General features: G+C 42.3%; 2 protein-coding genes across 7 annotated transcripts in view; one reads left to right on the forward strand and one right to left on the reverse strand.

The window, feature by feature from the left end:
- The window catches only part of IQGAP2 (IQ motif containing GTPase activating protein 2), a 329635-nt gene that overhangs the window by 231230 nt on the left and 78551 nt on the right, over positions 1–19854 (forward strand). For all 6 annotated transcript variants that reach the window (XR_008661060.2, XM_055299013.2, XM_055299014.2 and 3 more), the window contains 2 exons: positions 13246–13336; positions 17873–18040. Coding sequence is in view for 5 of the 6 variants with exons in the window: in XM_055299013.2 (XP_055154988.1) it covers positions 13246–13336; positions 17873–18040 (259 nt within the window). In the remaining variant the exon portion in view is untranslated. The remainder of the gene's footprint in view (positions 1–13245; positions 13337–17872; positions 18041–19854) is intronic.
- F2RL2 (coagulation factor II thrombin receptor like 2) lies at positions 848–9130 on the reverse strand. Its single transcript, XM_055299042.1, has 2 exons — positions 9067–9130; positions 848–1908 (listed from the first exon to the last, which is right to left on the reverse strand). Exons 1-2 carry the CDS (start codon positions 9128–9130, stop codon positions 848–850), a joined length of 1125 nt encoding a protein of 374 aa, XP_055155017.1.

Below are 19854 nucleotides of genomic sequence, written 5' to 3' on the forward strand. Positions count from 1 at the left end.
TAGTTACTTGGGAGGCTGAGACAACAGGATTGCTTGAGCCCAGGAGTTGGAGGCTAAAGTGAGCTATGATCAGGCCACTGCACTTCAGCCAGGTGACAAAGCAAGACACTGTCTCTATTAAAAAAAAAAAAAAGAAAAAAGAAGGCAAAGGTGAAACTAGATAAAAGACCCTGGTGAGGGACCCTACGAAGATAGAATCAGTTGGTGAGGCAGCCACCAGCATGAAAGTCAAAAGAGACCAAAGAATAAAAAATGATGTCAAATGTCAAGGATGGCAACACCACTCACAGAAATAGGGAAGATGGCGATTTAAAGAGCTTGAAGTAGCAATAAGACAAATGGAAATGTCATTTTCCATAAAGAGTTGTGATATCTTTTCTCCTGCATTAACATTTTTAAAATACCGATAAAGTGTTTTTAAAAATTACCAATGCTGGCTGGCTCAGTGGCTCATGCCTGTAATCCCAGCACTTTGGGAGGCCAAGGCCGGAAGATCACTTGAGGCCAGGAGTTCAAGACCAGCCTGGCCAACATGGTGAAACCCCATCTCTACTAAAAATACAAAAATTAGCTGGGCATGGTAGTGTAATCCCAGCTACTTGGGAGGCTTACCTGGGAGGCGGAGGTTGTAGTGAGCCAAGATAGTACCACTGCACGCCAGTCTGGGTGATAAAGTGAGACTCAGTCTCAAAAACAAACAAACAAACTACTAATGCTTTTGTAACATTTGACCTTTGAAGTATATTTCTTAGGAGCTCGGAAATGGAGCTCCTTGCACTATGCATATGTTGTCCGTGAAAACAGACATTCTCTGTGATGGCTGTCCTTGTTCTCTAAGATGATTTCACTATTTTGTAAGGTAAGCAGTGGAGTGATTTCTGATTTTTGACATGAGAAAAAAAAGCAATGGGTCTAAGCAACTGTTAAGGCTACCCAGGCACAAAGCTATGAGATATATAAAATATAAGCCATCAGTGTTGTTGTAGTAGTGGTTAGCTTGGTGAATAATAAGTGTAATATTGCTTGGAGCAAAGCAAATGGTAAAAATCACCAGGATGAGGTGAGTCGCCTTAACATACCACAACCATCTATGATCATATGTATTAAGTGTCCGGATGATGGCTGTGTAGCAGTAGATGATAAGCACAAATGGAATTAAGAATCCAAAGAATGCCAAGGAGATGAAGTAGTAGAGTTGGAAGGGAGATGAGGACTCGCATGTGTTGTGAACATCATGGCAGGTGGTGATGTCTGGCTGAACAAGGTAATATTCCTGCTTCAGGATGAAAAATGGCAGCATATATAAGAAAACTGTTGCCCACACCAGTCCACATGTTACCAATGCATAGGTGTGCTTGGGCAGGCCCCGGTAGGTGAAAGGATGGACGATAGCCAGGTAGCGGTTGATGCTGATGCAGGCAAGGAGCAGAATGGAGCAGTACATGTTGCCATAGAAGATGACTGTGGTGGCCGGGCACAGGACCTCTCCAAATACCCAGTTGTTCCTATTGAGATGATAAGCTATCTTAAAGGGCAATGTAACACAAAAAAGAAAATCTGCAATGGCCAGGTTGGTGTAGAATACGGTGGTACAGATGGATCTGGTCCTGAAGAAAAGCATCCACAGGGTCACAGCATTGGCCGGGACACCAACAACAAACACCAGGAGGTAGATGGCAGGTATCAGTTTGGTACTTAAGCAGCTGGTCAGATACTCCATGGTAGCATTTTTCACATGGAGATGTGAAGCACTTTCTTCAGGGCACTTAATTTTTACAGTAATCGTGGCTCCTGTCCAGCCTTCTAAGGCAGAAAAGGGGAATTTTTCAAAAGAATTTGGGGGAGCTCCACGAAAGATCTTAATAGGTAAGGTTGGCTTTGCCAAGTTGTTTGTATCTTTTTCCATGCCTGTAATTGAAAGAAAGTATTAACATAAATTTATAGTTCAAGAGAAAAGAAAACAATGTGTTTAATTATTTATAAATAATTTCTGTGATTGTAGATCATTTTTATTTTAAAAAGTTATTGTAGATTAGGCACTCAACAAGCAAATATTTAATACATATCATATGCCCCAGAACAACACTATCTCATGCAGAAACAAAAACTAAATGATCAATCCTTGTATGTAAAGTGTTTATAATACTATTAGAAGAAACAAAAATAGCCCATCAGAACATTATAGGCATGTTGACTATAAACTATACAGGCATTCAGACAATACTTATAGATTCGGATGTTTGAGCAAAATGTCAAGGAAAAGATAAACTTGAGCCAAGACTAGCAAGGTTCATAAAAAGATGGAATTTAATTAGTAAGATTCTGCTGGTGATGAATGGACAGAAGCATAGTGTGGGCTATCATGGGATCTGGGAATGCCAGATAAGTTGATTTAGCAAATTTTTATTGTACACGTGTCAGCGATGTAAAGTTTTAAATAAATTCCATTTCTATCTGTAAGTAACACTACTCATAGAGAAGATGCATAAAAATACATTGTCTTATGCTAATAAGTTGCAGCTGAGAAAGGAAATTGAAAGAGTGGGTAACAGCTAAATTCCTGAAGGGCCTCTAAACTGTCCTAAGAAATCATATGTCTATTCACAGATGATGGGATTGCACACACAATTTTGAACAGCAGAATGACCATTGTGTTAGGCAGAATAACAGCCCCCCCAAAGATTCTACCTGCTAATTCCTGGAAGCTACAAGTATGTTCCTTTACCTAGCAAAAGGGATTTTGCAGATCTAACTTAGTTAAGGATCTTTTTTTTTTTTTTTTTTGAGACAGAGTCTCACTCTGTCACCCAGGCTGGAGTGCAGTGGCGTGATCTCGGCTCACTGCAACCTCCGCCTTCTGGGTTAACGCCATTCTCCCTGCCTCAGCCTCCCCAGTAGCTGGGATTACAAGTGCCCGCCACCACGCCTGGCTAATGTTTTGTATTTTTTTAGTAGAGATGGGGTTTCACCATGTTAGCCAGGATGGCCTTGATCTCCTGACCTCGTGATCCGCCCGCCTCGGCCTCCCAAAGTGCTGGGATTACAGGCGTGAGCCACCGCACCCAGCCAGTTAAGGATCTTAAAATGAGATTTTCCTGGATTGCCTGGTGGGTCAAATATAATCATAAGAGTCCATATAAGGGGAAGATAAGAGGGTCGTCAAAGTCAGAGATTTGAAGATGCTATGCTGCTGGCTTTGAAGATGGAAGAAAGGGTCATAACCCAAGGAATGCAAGCAGCTTCTAGAAGCTGAAAAAAGCAAGATAGCCGATTCTCTCCTAGAGCCTCCAGAATGAACACAACCCCACCAATAGCCTTGACTTTAAGACCTCTGATCTCCAGCAATATAATCTGTTGTTTTAAGCCACTCAGTTTGTAATGATTTGATATAGCAGCAATGGGAAACTAATATAGCCATTATTTTGACTTGTTTTTAAGATGACTTAGGTAATAGTGTAGAGAATAGATTGAAAAGGTAAGAAATTAGAGGCAAGGGGACCTGATTTGGAGGCTACTGTCATCCATAGCTGAGTGAGTTACTGAGCTAAAACAGTAGTCATGGAAAGGCAGAGGCGAACACGTGAGACTCTGATGGTGGCTCAAAGGGACTTGGCGTCTGATTGGCTTTGGGTTGCAGTGAGGGAGAGGCAGGAAGCAATAATGACTCAGGTTTCTACTCTAGATGACTTGGAGGGAGAGGATGCCATTAACTGAGTTGGAGGAAGAGGCAAGGGGACAGGATCGGGGAGAAGCTACAATCTGTTTTTAGTCTGACTGAGGATGAGTTGCTGGTGGAATATTAGTTTGTAAAACGTCCAGCAACTGGTTAGAAGACTGGATGTGGGTCCAAAATTCCAGGAGCCCAAATTAGAGGCATGATTTATTGTAGTCTACATGGAGGCTCTCGTTTGCTTTAGTGGGAGTGGTTGGGATGGCCTAGGGAGAGTTATGAGAAGAAAGAATCCAAAGGTGGACTTTAGGGGTAATGACAGATTTTAAGGGAAGAGGAAACAAAGGACGAAAAATCAAAAAATGAAATCGGTATGAGGACCTAAGAAGTTAGAAATGAATTCTTTAGTAGACAGAAACACATCAACTATATGCTATCCATATTTGGTGTTACTTGGCATGTTGATGTTAATAATCCTAATTCCTGCAATTTCAAAAACGAAATCTTAAAGCTCAAACCTGAACATTTATTATTATATAACTTTTTGTAACCCTTTCACATGTATAGAAAATAGATTCTCTCAGATGTCTAATGTTACCTTTAAGATAGACTTCTATGCCAAATATAAACCTCATTCTTATCAATTTAAAATGCCAGTACTGCGCCATTATGTCTTGTCCCATGGCCTCAAAATTCCTCCATATTGAATACTTGAAGTTAGTGTTTAGTAACCTGTGTTTCATTCAGAGCCAGTTTCTCTTCCTGCTTTAATCTCTAGCAGTTAGCTCCCGGGTGAAAGGTTTATGCAGAGGGTTTCCATAAGATTGCACAAGCTGAATTCACGGTGTAAAATAGAGGAGGTGTGTCCTGATAACTGAGGGGTATGGAGGTAATCAGGTGTCACTTAAGAAAAGGTAGATCAAAGAAAAGGAAAGAAAAATGTGGGAGGCAGCATTCTTCTATGCCTGTATTTAGAGGTGATATTTGAAGGTGTGTTGTGTGACACACAAACCTGCTCACTTTTGCATTTTGGAAAAGTTCTTGCATCTGACATCACCCAAAGAGAAGTGCCTTTAAAGACAGGCACAAAGTCAGACAATGGTGCCTGAAGAGCATGCCATACAAGTTATTAGCCTGATTTTAAAAAGCTGTTAAAACCAAGTGTTGCCCTTCCTTCCTTCCTCCCTCCCTTCCTCCCTCCCTCCCTCCCTCCCTCTCTCTCTCTCTCTCTCTCTCTCTCTCTCTCTTTCTTTCTTTCTTTCTTTCTTTCTTTCTTTCTTTCTTCTTTCCTCTCTGGCCCAGGCTACAATCTACTCGGCTTGCTGCTGCCCGCGCCGCGGACTGCCTGGGACTGCCGGCGCCCGCCACCGCTGCCTGCCTTTTCTCCTTTGGATGCAGGCACGCGTTCGCCATCTTGGCCACGCTGCTCGCCAGCTCCTGACGCCGAGTGCTCTGCCCGCCTCGGCCTCCCGGGGTACTGGGACTACAGACGGAGTCTCGCTCACCCAGTGCTCGGTGTTGCCCGGGCTGAAGGGCGGTGGCGTGGTCTGGCCTCGCGGCAGCCTCTACCCCCCGGCCGCCTGCCTTGGCCTGCCAGGGTGCTGGGATTGCAGCCCCTGCCCGGCCGCCGCCCCATCTGGAAGGTGGGGAGCGCCTCTGCCCGGCCGCCCCGTCTGGGAGGTGAGGAGCACCTCTGCCCGGCCGCCCCGTCTGGGAGGTGAGGAGCGCCTCTGCCCGGCCACCCACCGTCTGGGAAGTGAGGAGCGCCTCTGCCCGGCCACCCACCGTCTGGGAAGTGAGGAGCGCCTCTGCCCGGCCACCCACCGTCTGGGAAGTGAGGAGCGCCTCTGCCCGGCCACCCACCGTCTGGGAAGTGAGGAACCCCTCTGCCCGGCCACCCACCGTCTGGGAAGTGAGGAGCGCCTCTGCCCGGCCACCCACCGTCTGGGAAGTGAGGAGCGCCTCTGCCCGGCCACCCACCGTCTGGGAAGTGAGGAGCGCCTCTGCCCGGCCACCCATCGTCTGGGAAGTGAGGAGCGCCTCTGCCCGGCCGCCCCGTCCGGGAAGAAGTGAGGAGCGCCTCTGCCCGGCCGCCCCGCCCGGGGAAGAAGTGAGGAGCGCCTCTGCCCGGCCGCCCCGCCCGGGAAGAAGTGAGGAGCGCCTCTGCCCGGCCGCCCCGTCCGGGAAGAGGTGAGGAGCGCCTCTGCCCGGCCGCCCCCGTCCGGGAAGAGGTGAGGAGCGCCTCTGCCCGGCCGCCCCGTCCGGGAAGAAGTGAGGAGCGCCTCTGCCCGGCCACCCACCGTCTGGGAAGTGAGGAGCGCCTCTGCCCGGCCACCCACCGTCTGGGAAGTGAGGAGCGCCTCTGCCCGGCCACCCACCGTCTGGGAAGTGAGGAGCGCCTCTGCCCGGCCACCCACCGTCTGGGAAGTGAGGAGCGCCTCTGCCCGGCCACCCACCGTCTGGGAAGTGAGGAGCGCCTCTGCCCGGCCACCCACCGTCTGGGAAGTGAGGAGCCCCTCTGCCCGGCCACCCACCGTCTGGGAAGTGAGGAGCGCCTCTGCCCGGCCACCCACCGTCTGGGAAGTGAGGAGCGCCTCTGCCCGGCCACCCACCGTCTGGGAAGTGAGGAGCGCCTCTGCCCGGCCACCCATCGTCTGGGAAGTGAGGAGCCCCTCTGCCCGGCCACCCACCGTCTGGGAAGTGAGGAGCGCCTCTGCCCGGCCACCCACCGTCTGGGAAGTGAGGAGCGCCTCTGCCCGGCCACCCACCGTCTGGGAAGTGAGGAGCGCCTCTGCCCGGCCACCCATCGTCTGGGAAGTGAGGAGCGCCTCCGCCCGGCCGCCCCGTCCGGGAAGAAGTGAGGAGCGCCTCTGCCCGGCCGCCCCGCCCGGGAAGAAGTGAGGAGCGCCTCTGCCCGGCCGCCCCGCCCGGGAAGAAGTGAGGAGCGCCTCTGCCCGGCCGCCCCATCCGGGAAGAAGTGAGGAGCGCCTCTGCCCGGCCGCCCCGTCCGGGAAGAAGTGAGGAGCGCCTCTGCCCGGCCGCCCCCGTCCGGGAAGAAGTGAGGAGCGCCTCTGCCTGGCCGCCCTGTCTGGGAAGTGAGGAGCGCCTCTGCCCGGCCGCCCCGTCTGGGAAGTGAGGAGCTCCTCTGCCCGGCCACCCATCGTCTGGGAAGAAGTGAGGAGCGTCTCTGCCTGGCCGCCCCGTCTGGGAAGTGAGGAGCTCCTCTGCCCGGCCGCCCCGTGTCTGGGTAGAAGTGAGGAGCTCCTCTGCCCGGCCGCCCCGTGTCTGGGTAGAAGTGAGGAGCTCCTCTGCCTGGCCGCTCCGTCTGGGTGGTCTACCACGGAGGCCAGAAGCAATGTGGGGGCTGGACGTGGTGGCTCACGCCTGTGGTCCCGGCACTCTAGGGGGCGAGGCGGGTTGATCACTTCGGACTAGGAGTTCGAGACCAGTCTGGCCAACTTGGCGAAACATGAAGAATACAACAGACAAACCAACCAACCAACTCAATGACAACAAAACAGGTCTACCCTGGAGTCATACTCTAATTTTTTCTATTTTCCTCCCTTTCTGATCCTTTATCCCACTTTCTTTTTCTTCCTCTTCCTTCTCCCTCTTCTTTGTCAAATAGAGGATTGAGTTATTATCACTGATCCATATAAAGTCCCTCTCTCATTTATTTTAACTCCCACCCCCATTTCTATTCCCCGACTTCCCATGTGCAACCTTCCTAATATGTTTGATACGCATCTTTTTGTTTGTATGTATTTTTAGAAAATGTTTATTGTTTTTGTATGCAAAAAATTAATAAAAAAAAAAAACCAAGTGTTTGTCCGTTTTCAGAAAATTTCTGTGATTTAGCAAGATATCATGCCTCCAGACATGCCAAACAGTGCCCGTGTTTTGTGGAAAAGTTGGTTTGATTCCATTTTCCATGAGAATGCCAGATCTGGGTCCACTTAAATAAGTCTTTTATTCCTCAGAGCCTGGTTTTTCTTATGAATTGTACTCACTGTTAAATTTTTTTATTTTAATTCTTTATAGAGGCTTCCATTGGGCATAATATTTCAGAAATGTTTTTCTATCTGGGAAAAGGCCTTGAAGAACTAGTCCAAAGGGAATCAACTCCGGCCTCTCAGGGATATCCAAGGGAGAGAATACAGTCACGGATTCATAGTTTCTGTTTCTAGTTGAGCCAGTAAAGCCCCTTCCTCATCCCTCTTTTCCGTTTATCTCTAGAGACAGAAACTAAAAACCATGGCTTCAGGCTGCTAAAAGCCTAAACCAAAACAAAACCACAATTAAATAAGGCAGGTTGGACAAGCTTGCTTCATTCTTCCTTCACATTTCTCCCCCACCCCTATGGAAGAAAGCAAATTCACTGCCTCTTTGTTTCCTTCAGAGGCGCCCGTTTTCACCTCCATCAAACCCTACTAGCATCTTGAAGGAACCACCCCCGAAAACCTTGTTTCTTTTGCAATTCTGCTTCTCAACATATTGGCCCGTCTACTCCCAGAAAGAGCGTGCACTTATTATATTCATAAATCCCACATGTGCTTACTGCTAATCACCACAGATTCTCTTAGAGCTCTCTGCAACAACTCAGGGATTCCAAATGTGAATTTAAGCAATGTTCCTTTAGAAAGCATTGTTTTCTGTTTTTGTTTCCCTTGCTATGTCCAGTCTTTGCCTCTCCCACTCCTAACAATGTTGACTGCAGTGTGTGACCTAACAAAGAGTAACAGATACAGACATATCCCAAATTTGTTATTTTTGGAAGAAGGAGGTTTCAGGCTAACATTGTGATGAGTAAAGTGGAAAGTACATTCAAAGTTGAATAATAGTATTTGGGAGACCTTATTTTTAAAATTAAAAAATCATATACGAGGGTAGGGAGAATTCCCCACTGAAAGTCAAAAAAGGTTATTGATTTCGGAAATACTGACTTATTAGCATTGCCAGCTATTGAAAGCAGGTGACTTTATCTTTCTGGCAGTATTCTTGTTTCTCCCATTTTTGTCTCACCAAGAGGTTTAAACACAGGATATATATTTTAATCCCTTGAAAAAGTGCCATCTTTGCTTAACCAGAAGAGAAATTCTTACAAACACAAAAACGACTTTCAAAATTGCTCCCTGACTTAATTGTAGACATCTAAAATCTTGAATACGCCACACATTTTTAAACACCACGAGGGAACACTTAGTCTTTGACCAGGTTTGAATAGAGTGAATGAACTATAGGTGTTCATTTCCATGATTCTACCTTTTAATAATAAAGATCAAACTGCCTTTGGGGTTTACAGTTTGTGTGAGATGCAAAGAAAGCTTGGTTCAGTTGACTCTTAATTTGTAACAGAAACCCACATCCCCATCCTACCCTCTGAGAAAATTGCTTACCACTCTGACAAAAAGTGGGCAACAGAAGCAGGAGGCCAGCAGCTGCAAAGATGAGGGCTTTCATTTTGATGACCTGAGTCCTCTCTCTTGAACTTTATGAAATCTGTAAAATCATGGAGCACAATTCAGTTCCATGTGTCAGTAGCAAATGGAAGCCTTGGTCTGTCTGTAGAAGTTTGCTCTCCTGTGCCATGCAGGCAGGAAACTTGCCCTGGTCCTCCGCAGGAAAAGGATGTAATCCACTCAATGCTTCAGTAAGCATGGCTCAGGCCAAGCCTCTGAATGTGTTACGTTATCCCTGGAGAAAGGCATTTAACTCTTACCCATCCCCAACAATCTATTCTGAATAGGTGCTGTAATTCTCCCCTAGTATATTTGCATTTAAAGAATGGCAGAAATTACACAGGCCTTTACAGAACTAAGCCAAAAACAGATGTTGAGCAGCAGTAAGTTTTGAATCTGTCCCATATTTCATTTCTTATCTGTTTTAAAAATGCAGTTCCAGAGTGTAATTTCTACTTAATAAATTATCCTTTCCTTTATCTTCCCAGCTATTTCAAATCTTAATCCTTAAACAGTTTACATAATTATAAATTAATCATGGAAAACAAACTTTTTTAAGAAATTCAAATTGAGCGGTGAATCACTTTGAAAATTTTCCATCAATGTCATATTGATTTCAATTTGTCGTCAGTGCCTGGCCAGAACCTGGTTTTTGAGTGGTGATTTTTCTTCGCCGTGTGAGGATGGGGTTTGTTCAGGCTTTTTTTTTTTTTTTTTTTTTGCCTTATCTTGATGTGTTTTGAGCCATTCAATAACCCTTAGGGTCAGATAACTGGAGGAACCTCCCAAACAATGCTGTTCAATTAAACTAAAATCATAGCACATCATTAAAATGAGGACTCCCTTTATTCCATGAGTGTTGGTGAATAAGTCTACAATAAGATATTTTTAATAGTGGTAAAATATACATAACATAAAATTTACTATCTTAACCAGTATTAAGTGTACAGTTCAGTAATGTTAAATACATTCACATTGTTGTACAACATATAAGCTTTTATGAATTGTTATATTCTGTAGAGTATGACTTAATATACAGTAAAAAAAAAAAAGCATTATAACAGATTTTGCTGTAGTTAATAAAACTTAAACTTGAAGCCTGACCACCCCACAGCCTGCTCTTTACAAAATGCAGCAAGAATCAGAAAATACAAATTTCACATGAGACTTAAAGGCTAGGGATATGCTAGGAAGAAAATGATCTGCGGAAACCTTTCACATCTTGATTAAACTACATTAAACCAAGATTTTTACGAAGGTCAGTGTTTAATACTTCAACTACATAATATATGGTTATACAAACTGAAATAGAATGCTATTATATTGCAGAAATAAAAAACATAAAATATTGACAAAGGTATTTTTTTGTTTCATTAGAACTTTTCTGGGAGTTATCTAAATTCAGGAATTTATGACTTGATTTGCACATGGCCTAGTTTCTGGTCATTTAATTCATTTGTAACTCTTACGTTGAACCTGGCTGTTTAACTAAAGTGGAGGTGTGGCCATCCCATAAATATACTATTATTTTCAGTCTTCTGGTGAACAACTGAAAAGGCAGACTTGGTTGGGCACAGTGGCTCATGCCTGTAATCCCAGCACTTTGTAAGGCTGAGGTGGGGGGATCACTTGAGGTCAGGAGTTTGAGACCAGCCTGACCAACATGGTGAAACCCCATCTCTACTAAAAAAACAAAAATTAGCCGAGCGTGGTGGCGGGCGCCTATTATCCCAGCTACTTGGGAGGCTGAGGCAGGAGAATAGCTTGACCCTGAGAGGCGGAGGTTGCAGTGAGCCAGCCTGGGTGACAGAGCAAGACTCCATCTCAAAAATAAAATAAAATAAATAAAATAAGAAAAAGCAGACTTTACATTGATAAGATTCAGCTTTTACTTTTGCTTTTACGTTTAACTCTAGTAACCTTTAGTTCAATGTTTCATAATTTAAACTGTTGACTTAAATTCATCTGATTTGTAATTTCTCTCTTCAGTTTGGCTTATAAGACTAATACTTTAAGCTTTGAAGTAAGATTGTTACTGCCTTCTCATCTGGGTAAAAATCTATGTGGTGCATCTTCTACAGTGATAAGTTATGAAGGAAGGTAAATACCCTTCAAAAGAACTGAGACACATAAATGAACTCATAGAGCTTAGTTTTTAGGCTATAGCTGGGGAGTGTTGGGTTCTCCTAGATCTTGGAAACAGAGAAAAATTAGCTCCTGCTTCCCTGTCTCTTTTTTCCTCCTCTAGTCTTCCCCTTTCCACCTGGCTTCCTGTTTGAGCCTCCCCCATCCATTCTTGAAAGAAATGGAAAATCTTGCTGATGCTTCCCTTGTAGTCTGCCACGTAGCTAGAGGTGATTGTGGAAGCAGGCACCAACACTTCCCCAGAGGTCTCCTTTAGCCCAGATGTTGCAGGATGAAATAACAGATAGTTTATCTCATTTTCAGAGCCCTTTCCACATGCATTATCTCACTTTAACCTCTGAGGAAAATAGTGTTAGAAGCCTGCCAGAGGAACCAGTGACTATTTCCTCTCCTTCCTGCCCCATCCATCTTAAGTTTTAAATGACGGAGTCGGTGCCAGATCCATTACCTTTCATTCATCACAGTCTTGACTTAGGATTTAGAACACGACACTTATTCCTACACATAGGTAAAATGTTCCCATTTGTTAAATGTCATATGTTTCCTGAAAATATCTCTGCTGATAATTATTTACTCTCCATCTCAGACAAGATTTTATAAAACACAATTGCTACCCGGAAGTTCCACTTAATATCTGTCAGTGCTGCTTTTGTAGCAGGACCATCAGAATCAACCCAAAGTTAAATAGGAATATTTACCTATAATAGGAATAATGCAATACATTTTCATTGCTGCTGTTGCTTCCTTTGTAAAGCTATCTTTAACTACTTAGTCTTTGCTCCCCCTGCAACTCAACACCTTTACCATAGGTTAACCCTTTCTCACCTATGTCTGAATCATGTGTCTGCAGCATATAATTTGCCCTGATCACATTGTATTATAATTCCTTTTCTTTCTTTTTTTTTTTTTTTTTTTTGTGAGACAGAGTCTCACTCTGTCACCAAGGCTGGAGTTCAGTGGCCTGACCTTGGCTTACTGCAACCTCCACCTCCCAGGTTCAAGCAATCCTCCCACCTTCCTCCCGAGTAGCTGGGACTACAGGCATGCACCACCACGCCTGGCTAATTTTTGTATTTTTAGTAGAGATGGGGTTTCACTATGTTGGCCTGGCTGGTCTCGAACTCCTGACCTCAAGTGGTCCACCACCCTCAGCCTCCCAAAGTGCTGAGATTACAGGTATAAGCCACCATGCCTAGCTATATGTCTTGACACATCTGTCTCTTACACTACATTGTTAGCGACAATCCCTGTGTTTTTCTCAAATTAAAAATATCCCATGGTACCCCAGGGCACCTTGACACTTAGTTTGGGAACCACAGTAATTGATTGAGGGAGAGAGTGTTTGACTAGGGTAGCCTGGGAAGACTTTTTAGAGTAGGTAGCATTTGAGTTGAGAACTGAAAGGTAAGAAAAAGCCAACAGCCACAGAGTGAGGGTAGAGTATTGTGGTCTGAAAGAGACTCGTGTGAAGGTCTAGAACAGGAAGGGGGAAGTAAACGGGTATGAGGTGCAGCCAGAGAGGCAGTAGGCAGGGCCATGCCGTTGGAGCCCCACCGTCCCTGAAAAGGCACCCTGTGTTCCTTCTAACTGCCGAGGGAAGCCTTTTGGGGAGCTTTAAGCAGAGGAGTGGTGCACTGAGCTATCTATTTTGAAGGGATCCTCTGGGCTCTCTGTAGAGGGCCACTGTGGTGAGGGCAAGCTTAGATGCAGCAGAAGCTGCTAGGGGGCTGGTGCGGCTGTCCAGTTGGGAGATGATGGGGGGCTGGACTAAAGAGTGGTGGGGAAGAAGAGGGAAGTGGTCGGGTTTGGGGTCTGCTTCATCAGGAGTGTGTACAGTACATGGCAGAGCTGAATAGTTGCTGATTAAGAATTTGTGGGAATTATGATTTAATGGCTCCTCAAAAGCAGTTATTAATTCTGTTTCCTCATCATTCACTCTTCTTTCTTTTTATTCTGTGACATTGTTCCCAGGACTCTGAGAGTGTTTCCAAAGTGCTTTGGCTGGATGAGATACAGCAAGCCGTTGACGAGGCCAACGTGGACGAGGACAGAGCAAAACAATGTAAGCCCTCACCTCCTTTGCTCTTGAAACTTGCCTTTTTGGATTTGGTTATGTGCCTGAAGTCGTGCAATTTTTAATTTCTGGAAGATTTGGATTCTTACCAAGTTTTAGTTCTTGGACACATCATTATACCAAAATTAGTTGGTTGCCCTATTGTCAGTGATTTGACTCTATCTCCAACAAAATTTAACAATGTTGCTGAACAAAATCCAGAAGGTAAAAAATAGTTTTTAAGCTCTCAAATTGTATAATTGAATAAAATCATTTTTTTCTCTTGGTTTTTAGAGAACTAGACCATTTCTACTTAATAAATGCCTTTTTCTCCTTTCCATGGCCTTTATTGTTACCAGGGTTTTCCATAGAAACAGAACCCACAGGAGACCTATGGAGTTGGCTGGCTGATCATGGTGCAACTAGAAGTGAAATAGACTGGCAGTCTATTCAATTCTTACTTAATCTGTACAACTGGATGAGTTTTGGGCCAAGGAAACAGAAGTGTACCTTGAATCATAAAAATAGTCATGGACCCTCAATCAATTCCCAGAATGGGGCCAGTTTACAAACCCAGAACCCCTCAAATGAAGGGAAGGCCAGGCCCCTTGAGGAAAAACTCAGCTACACTACCAAAAATTTATATTGTTAGTCTTTCTTCCACCCCTCCCCCAAAGGGGCCTATGGCCTTTTACCAGGGTGACTGTACTTAGGAGAAAGGACATAATCAGACTTTTGGGAATTAGTAGACACTTGCTCTGAACTGACACTAATTCCAAGAGGCCCAAAACATAACTGTGGTCCACCAGTCAATGTAGGGGTTTATGGAGGTCAGGTGATCAATAGAATATTAGCTCAGATCCATCTCACAGTTGGTCCCTAAACCCCTGCTGTGGTTACTTCCCCACTTCTGGAGTGCATAATTGGAATAGGCATAATCAGCAACTGGCAGGATCCCCACATTGGTTCAAATGATAAAATTGTTTAACCCTCTGTTTTTAAGGAAGAATAACATGAAAATTCACATGATAGTCTGAAATAGCTTCTAAATTGCTATACTAACATTCTCCATATATAAATTAAGATTCCTAAAAGTATATTTCATTAACCTGCCAACTGATGGCATAATTAGAATCTATTCTGTTGTATCAGGTCAAAGAAGGCTCTTAAGATGACTTTGTCTTACCCCACAGATGGGCTTTTCAACCTCGGAAGCATCTGTGAGAAACATCTCGGCTTTATTTCCTTAGCTTAGAAAAATGTGTGTATTTCTCTAACCTGAACTTTTATTCCCTAAGGAACTTTGAAGTCTTTCCTTTCTAGCATGGCTTAAGAAAAAAATAATGAAGTGGAGGTGTGTAAATAAGAAATTTCAACTTAAATATAAAACTGAAGGAAGCCATAGTCTGAAGAGACACTTCTGAGAAAGTAGATTGTAATTTAGACATTCAAATAGCCTAAAATGGTTATGATTTGTCTCTTAGAAATGAAACCGATTTAGAAGGTTTTTAAATTTTTCTTATATTCATTGTTCTTACATTTGGCCTGCAAATGTTAAGTTGATTCTGTTTTTCAGATTGAGATTCATGGTTCTAATTGACTTTTAAGTAAGAGGATTTCTCAAATGTATGATTTTGTACTCTGTACTTGCACATCTAAAATCCTATCTTTTCCCTCTGTCCTGTCCCTTAAAGAGCTGATATACTTTCTTTTACTATATCTTAAACAGCAAAAAAAGATTTTCCAAAGTTAATACTACCTATGAGAATCTTCTGACTTTCAACAAGAATTTCACCTTTTAAAAACATTCTTCATTATTTGGATGAAGACTTGAAATAGATTCTGGTCACACACTGTAAGCATCAAACACACTCTCAGATAATATGATAAAAGAAAATGTGTTGGCCCAAATATGTTACCACCAGCAAAATTTAAAAGGGCAGAGTAACTCATGTCCCTTTCATTTTGGCCCAGTGTTCACATTCACTGGAGTATCTTGCTTGCTTAAAGTAGATTTGCCTCTACTTTTGATTCCTTAGAGCAGTCTTTCTCTACCTTTTTCTCATTGTGGCACCCTAAGGAATCTTTTTAGACAGTTTTTTCTCTAATCACTCCTTACCATGAAATTTTAATGCCACAGATATATCGTATACCTGTTTATGTGCCATATGTAGACCTGTACTTTATACATAAAGATATTTTTTTCACTCCCTCACTGCAGGAACCAATTTTTGCCCCGTTAGGGGTTATATCACCTCCACTGTGAATGTGTGCCTTAAGAGAGCCTGCTGGTTTGTGGCTTAAGATGTAAAGCAAACATTTTTTGGATCTCTTAGGAGATTTATGGGAGGTTTCTTAATTTGTTCCTTGGCAGAAACATACCTGACTTTCTGGAGTGAAAGTCATCTATCTGATATCTTCAACTATCTGGAATTTAGCTACAACTCACAGATTAAGAAAAAAAGCAATCAAAATAGATATCTCAAAGCAAGCGCATTGAAGTTAATCTACTTTATCCACTGAGCACCCCTCAGATAGATACTTTGAGACTGTTGATTCTTTTCTTAGGCAAAACTCTATTATCTTTGGTAATTTCTTTTCCTGGTTGGTTGTGACTTAGAGCACATCAGAAGCCACAAGTCACAAGGCAGTAAAGTGCTTAAGCTGCCATAGGTAGGCACACCAATGTCATTAAAAAGTGACAGCTGACAGTGAAGGAAGAAGGAAAAACTAAGAAGCGTAGGAGTCATTAAGGCTATTTCGTGCAGGAGCCAGTAAGCCCAAACACCTCCATAGTCCTTGAAAATAACACTCACCGGATTATAGCACAGCACAATTTTAATGACAAGGACTCTTCTGGCAGCTCTCAGCAGACATTAAGCACCTACTTTATACCAGAGACTTTGGGTAAAATAAGGAGCAATAGCAACTGTCCTGTTAGGATTTTCTCTAAGGCATGTTTTAGAGTTTCATCGAAAATGGTTCTATTAAGATGAGAGTTGATCCGTAAAGAAATTAGCTTTAGTTATCTGGAAATTGACCTGTGAACCAGCTCATCAATACTCAGTGATAATATATGCAAGAAATGTGTGCCTTTTGTAATATCTTTCAAGGAAAATTGCATTTTATTGGGTTAGATGACACTGTCACATGTAGTTCATGTGATAATTTTTGTCATTTTCTTGTTCCTTTGACTTCTCTCGGACCACAAACTTCTCAATTGCCAGTACTCTATTTTCTCTATTCTACAAAGCTTTCCTGGAGAAGAGGAAAGGGCTATGTCTACCCATTTTCTATTAACCTCTGTTAGCATAAGAACATACTGCCATACCTTTTGTTCAACAACCACTGGAGCTGACCGGGCGCGGTGGCTCATGCCTGTAATCCCAGCACTTTGGGAGGCCGAGGTGGGCGGATCACAAGGTCAGGAGATCGAGACCATCCTGGCTAACACGGTGAAACCCCGTCTCTACTAAAAATACAAAAAAAAAAAAAAAAAAAAAAAAAAAAACAACCACTGGAGTTTGCCTGAGAAGTTCTCCCTTCATCTCTGTGTGCCCCTCCAGGTTTGCATGACTTTGACTCCAGGTTGTTGATAATCAATCTCTGTTTTTCTTTCCCCTTTAACCCTCATAGTACTATGCACATGTGAACATAATTTGATGACAACAAATTGTAATTTAATATTTGTAGAGTTTGATGTACGTGTAAGAAAAAAAGAAAAAGCATCCATGTCTCCCTTCTTTTTTCATCAAGATGTTTTTCATGTAGGAAGTATTTTAACTTGGCTTCTTTCATTTTTCTGGTTCTATTTTTCTAACTCAGTGCATTTAGTGGTTGTGAAAACTGTAGTCCTATTGATTGGACATTCTTACCTGGAATTAAAGTGGGAAATAATTCACTAAGTTAACTTTCCTTAGGCAACCAAGAGTTTAATATGTTTTGTTAATGAGGAGGGGTAGAAATTTGCAATGGGATAAAATGCTTGTTAGGTATAAAATGGCTCCAGAATTAAGTTTTAGGACTCCGTTGCACATATCCACCAGCTCTGCCTTTCTAGAACACTTGTTTAGGTTGTTTATGACAATCTGGCTAAATATATTAGCACTATACAAGAGAATACCAAGATTTCCATAACTTAAAAAGGATTTTGCTTATCCTAAAGTAAACAAATGTCTTTGCAAAACTAGTTCTCAAATACATGTTAATGGCGTAGGTTAGAACTACATATCTACTGTTAGTGTGTATTCACCCCCATTTCATAGATTACTACAGCAAGCAAAACCTAGTGCCTTCATACCACATATGAGTAACAAGGAAAGACTATTGTTTTTAATAAACCATACTCTCATGGTGTCTAATTCTTCTTACGGACTAAACTGGTCGATGAATTTGTGATTGTCTTGGGCATATGTGGTAAATATTCTCAAAGGGTAAAAATGTTTGATACTAATGCATTCCTAAAACATTGAATTATATATTTGCATGCCTTGAAGTAAGTGGAAGATAACCATTAACAAGAAACTATTTTTTTCAATTACCCAGGGGTTACTCTGGTGGTTGATGTTAATCAGTGTTTGGAAGGAAAAAAATCAAGTGATATTTTGTCTGTATTGAAGTCTTCCACTTCTAATGCAAATGACATAATCCCGGAGTGTGCTGACAAATACTATGATGCCCTTGTGAAGGCAAAAGAGCTCAAATCTGAAAGAGGTAAGTTGGTTTGTTACTTCAGCACAAACTAAGTATTTTAAATATCATTTCTGTGGTATTATATTTTCTTAATTTTAAGACAAGTATTGCTTTCAAATTAACATTTCTGTAATTTTTTGTCATCTATGGCTAAGGAAATTAGGAAAAGTTTTAGATGTTTCTTTTTAGTTTTGGAAAGCTATGATGAGCTCAGTGGCAATATATGGATGGCATTAAGAAAATGTCATATTTGAGGAGTCTGTGCCTTATACAGGTCATGCCTATTGATTCATTTATTCATATGAGTAGACCAGTGATATAAATAGATGTTTACACTAATATTTTCTCTCACCTAATCCTTTGTGATTGTACAGTATTAAGTAGGGGTAAAGAGTAATTTTGAACATATGAAATAAAGTACAGTGAGCCAGTCTACAAGGGATCAGTTGGCAAAGCTAGGCAACTAGTTATGCCTACTCAATCCAACGGCAGAACCTGCATTGTTAGCTCTGGAAAGAATCTTTGAGACTATACAGTTTGATACTCATTTTTCAGATTTGGAAATTCACATTGGTAAGATTTCAGACAGAGGGAAAGAATGGTAGACCCAAGGACAATTAATTTTTAATCCAGAATTCCTTTAGTAGATTTTTATTAAGCACCTACTATTTCCTAGTGTCAAGGATCAAGGTGGCTCTCAAATTCTAGGCTAGTGTTTATTTGTACCACATTGTAGGTCATCTATAGGATACTATTCATCTTTAAGAAACTAGTGTGACAGTGTGTGGCCTTAGAAGTAGAGCTTAAGGAAAAAAAAAAAAAACTTTTTTAGTCCAACCTGATGTTTGTCTAGTAGTACCCTATGTACTTGTTTTCAAGTCTCATATATTTCCAACTTGGAGATTCCACCTTAAAATTCAGTAAATTTTCTGTTAATGAAATGATCACTCTTTTACTTGGCATCTGGTCACCCTTGAGTCCCTCTCTGTTCCATTCAGATCTCTTCATCAGGAATTACTGTAATGTCCCCTGTCTCATCCTTCATTGGGAAAGAATTGCATAATTATATTAATGAGCTATCCTAATTTCAAGTTCATCCTGGAAAAACTTAGTTTATCTTCTGTCTCCTAAACTTGCCTACTTCGTTTCCCACATGTCATATTTGGGTGACTATAGTCAAATCCCTGTGTATCCAATTCAGAAACCTAGGAAGTGCTTTAGATTCATTCTTCTGGAAAGAAAAAAAAGGCAGCAAGACTTTTGTCAGCTGAGATCGTATTGAATCTATAGATAAATTTGAGAAGTCTTGCCATCTTAACAATATTCTGATCCATGTACATGGGTGTCTTTCCTTTTAATCAAGTTTAAAACTCTTTCAACAATTTTTTGTAGTTTTCAGCATATAAGGCTTGCATTTGTTTCATTAAATTTATTCCTAAGTATTTTATCATTTTTATTCTATTGTAAATATTGTTTTTTAATTATATTTTGGGATTGTTTATTGCTAGTTTATAGATATACAATTGACGTTTTATTGAGAAATAATTTATATGCCATAAAATTGTCCTTTTAAGGTATGTAATTAAGAGGTTTTTAGTATATTCACAAGGTTGTACATCCAACACCTCTAGTTAATTCCAGAACATTTTCATCACACCAAAACAAAACCCAGTACCTATTAGCAGTCAATCCCCATCACCCACTCCCCAGCCCCAGGCAACTACTAATCTACTTTCTGTCTTTGGCCTATTTTGGACATTTCATGTAAACAGAATTACACAATACATAGCCTTTTGTGCCTGGCTTCTTTTACCTAGCATAATATTTTCAGAGTT

The sequence above is a fragment of the Symphalangus syndactylus genome, chromosome 11 (genome assembly GCF_028878055.3).
Source record: "Symphalangus syndactylus isolate Jambi chromosome 11, NHGRI_mSymSyn1-v2.1_pri, whole genome shotgun sequence".
Lineage (NCBI taxonomy): Eukaryota > Metazoa > Chordata > Mammalia > Primates > Hylobatidae > Symphalangus > Symphalangus syndactylus.

Coding starts and splice junctions, on each gene's coding strand:
- F2RL2 (XM_055299042.1), bottom strand. CDS start 9,130: ATGAAAGCCCTCATCTTTGCAGCTGCTGGCCTCCTGCTTCTGTTGCCC. Junction 1,909..9,066: donor GCCCACTTTTTGTCAGAGTG/GTAAGCAATTTT, acceptor TTTCAATTACAG/GCATGGAAAAAGATACAAAC.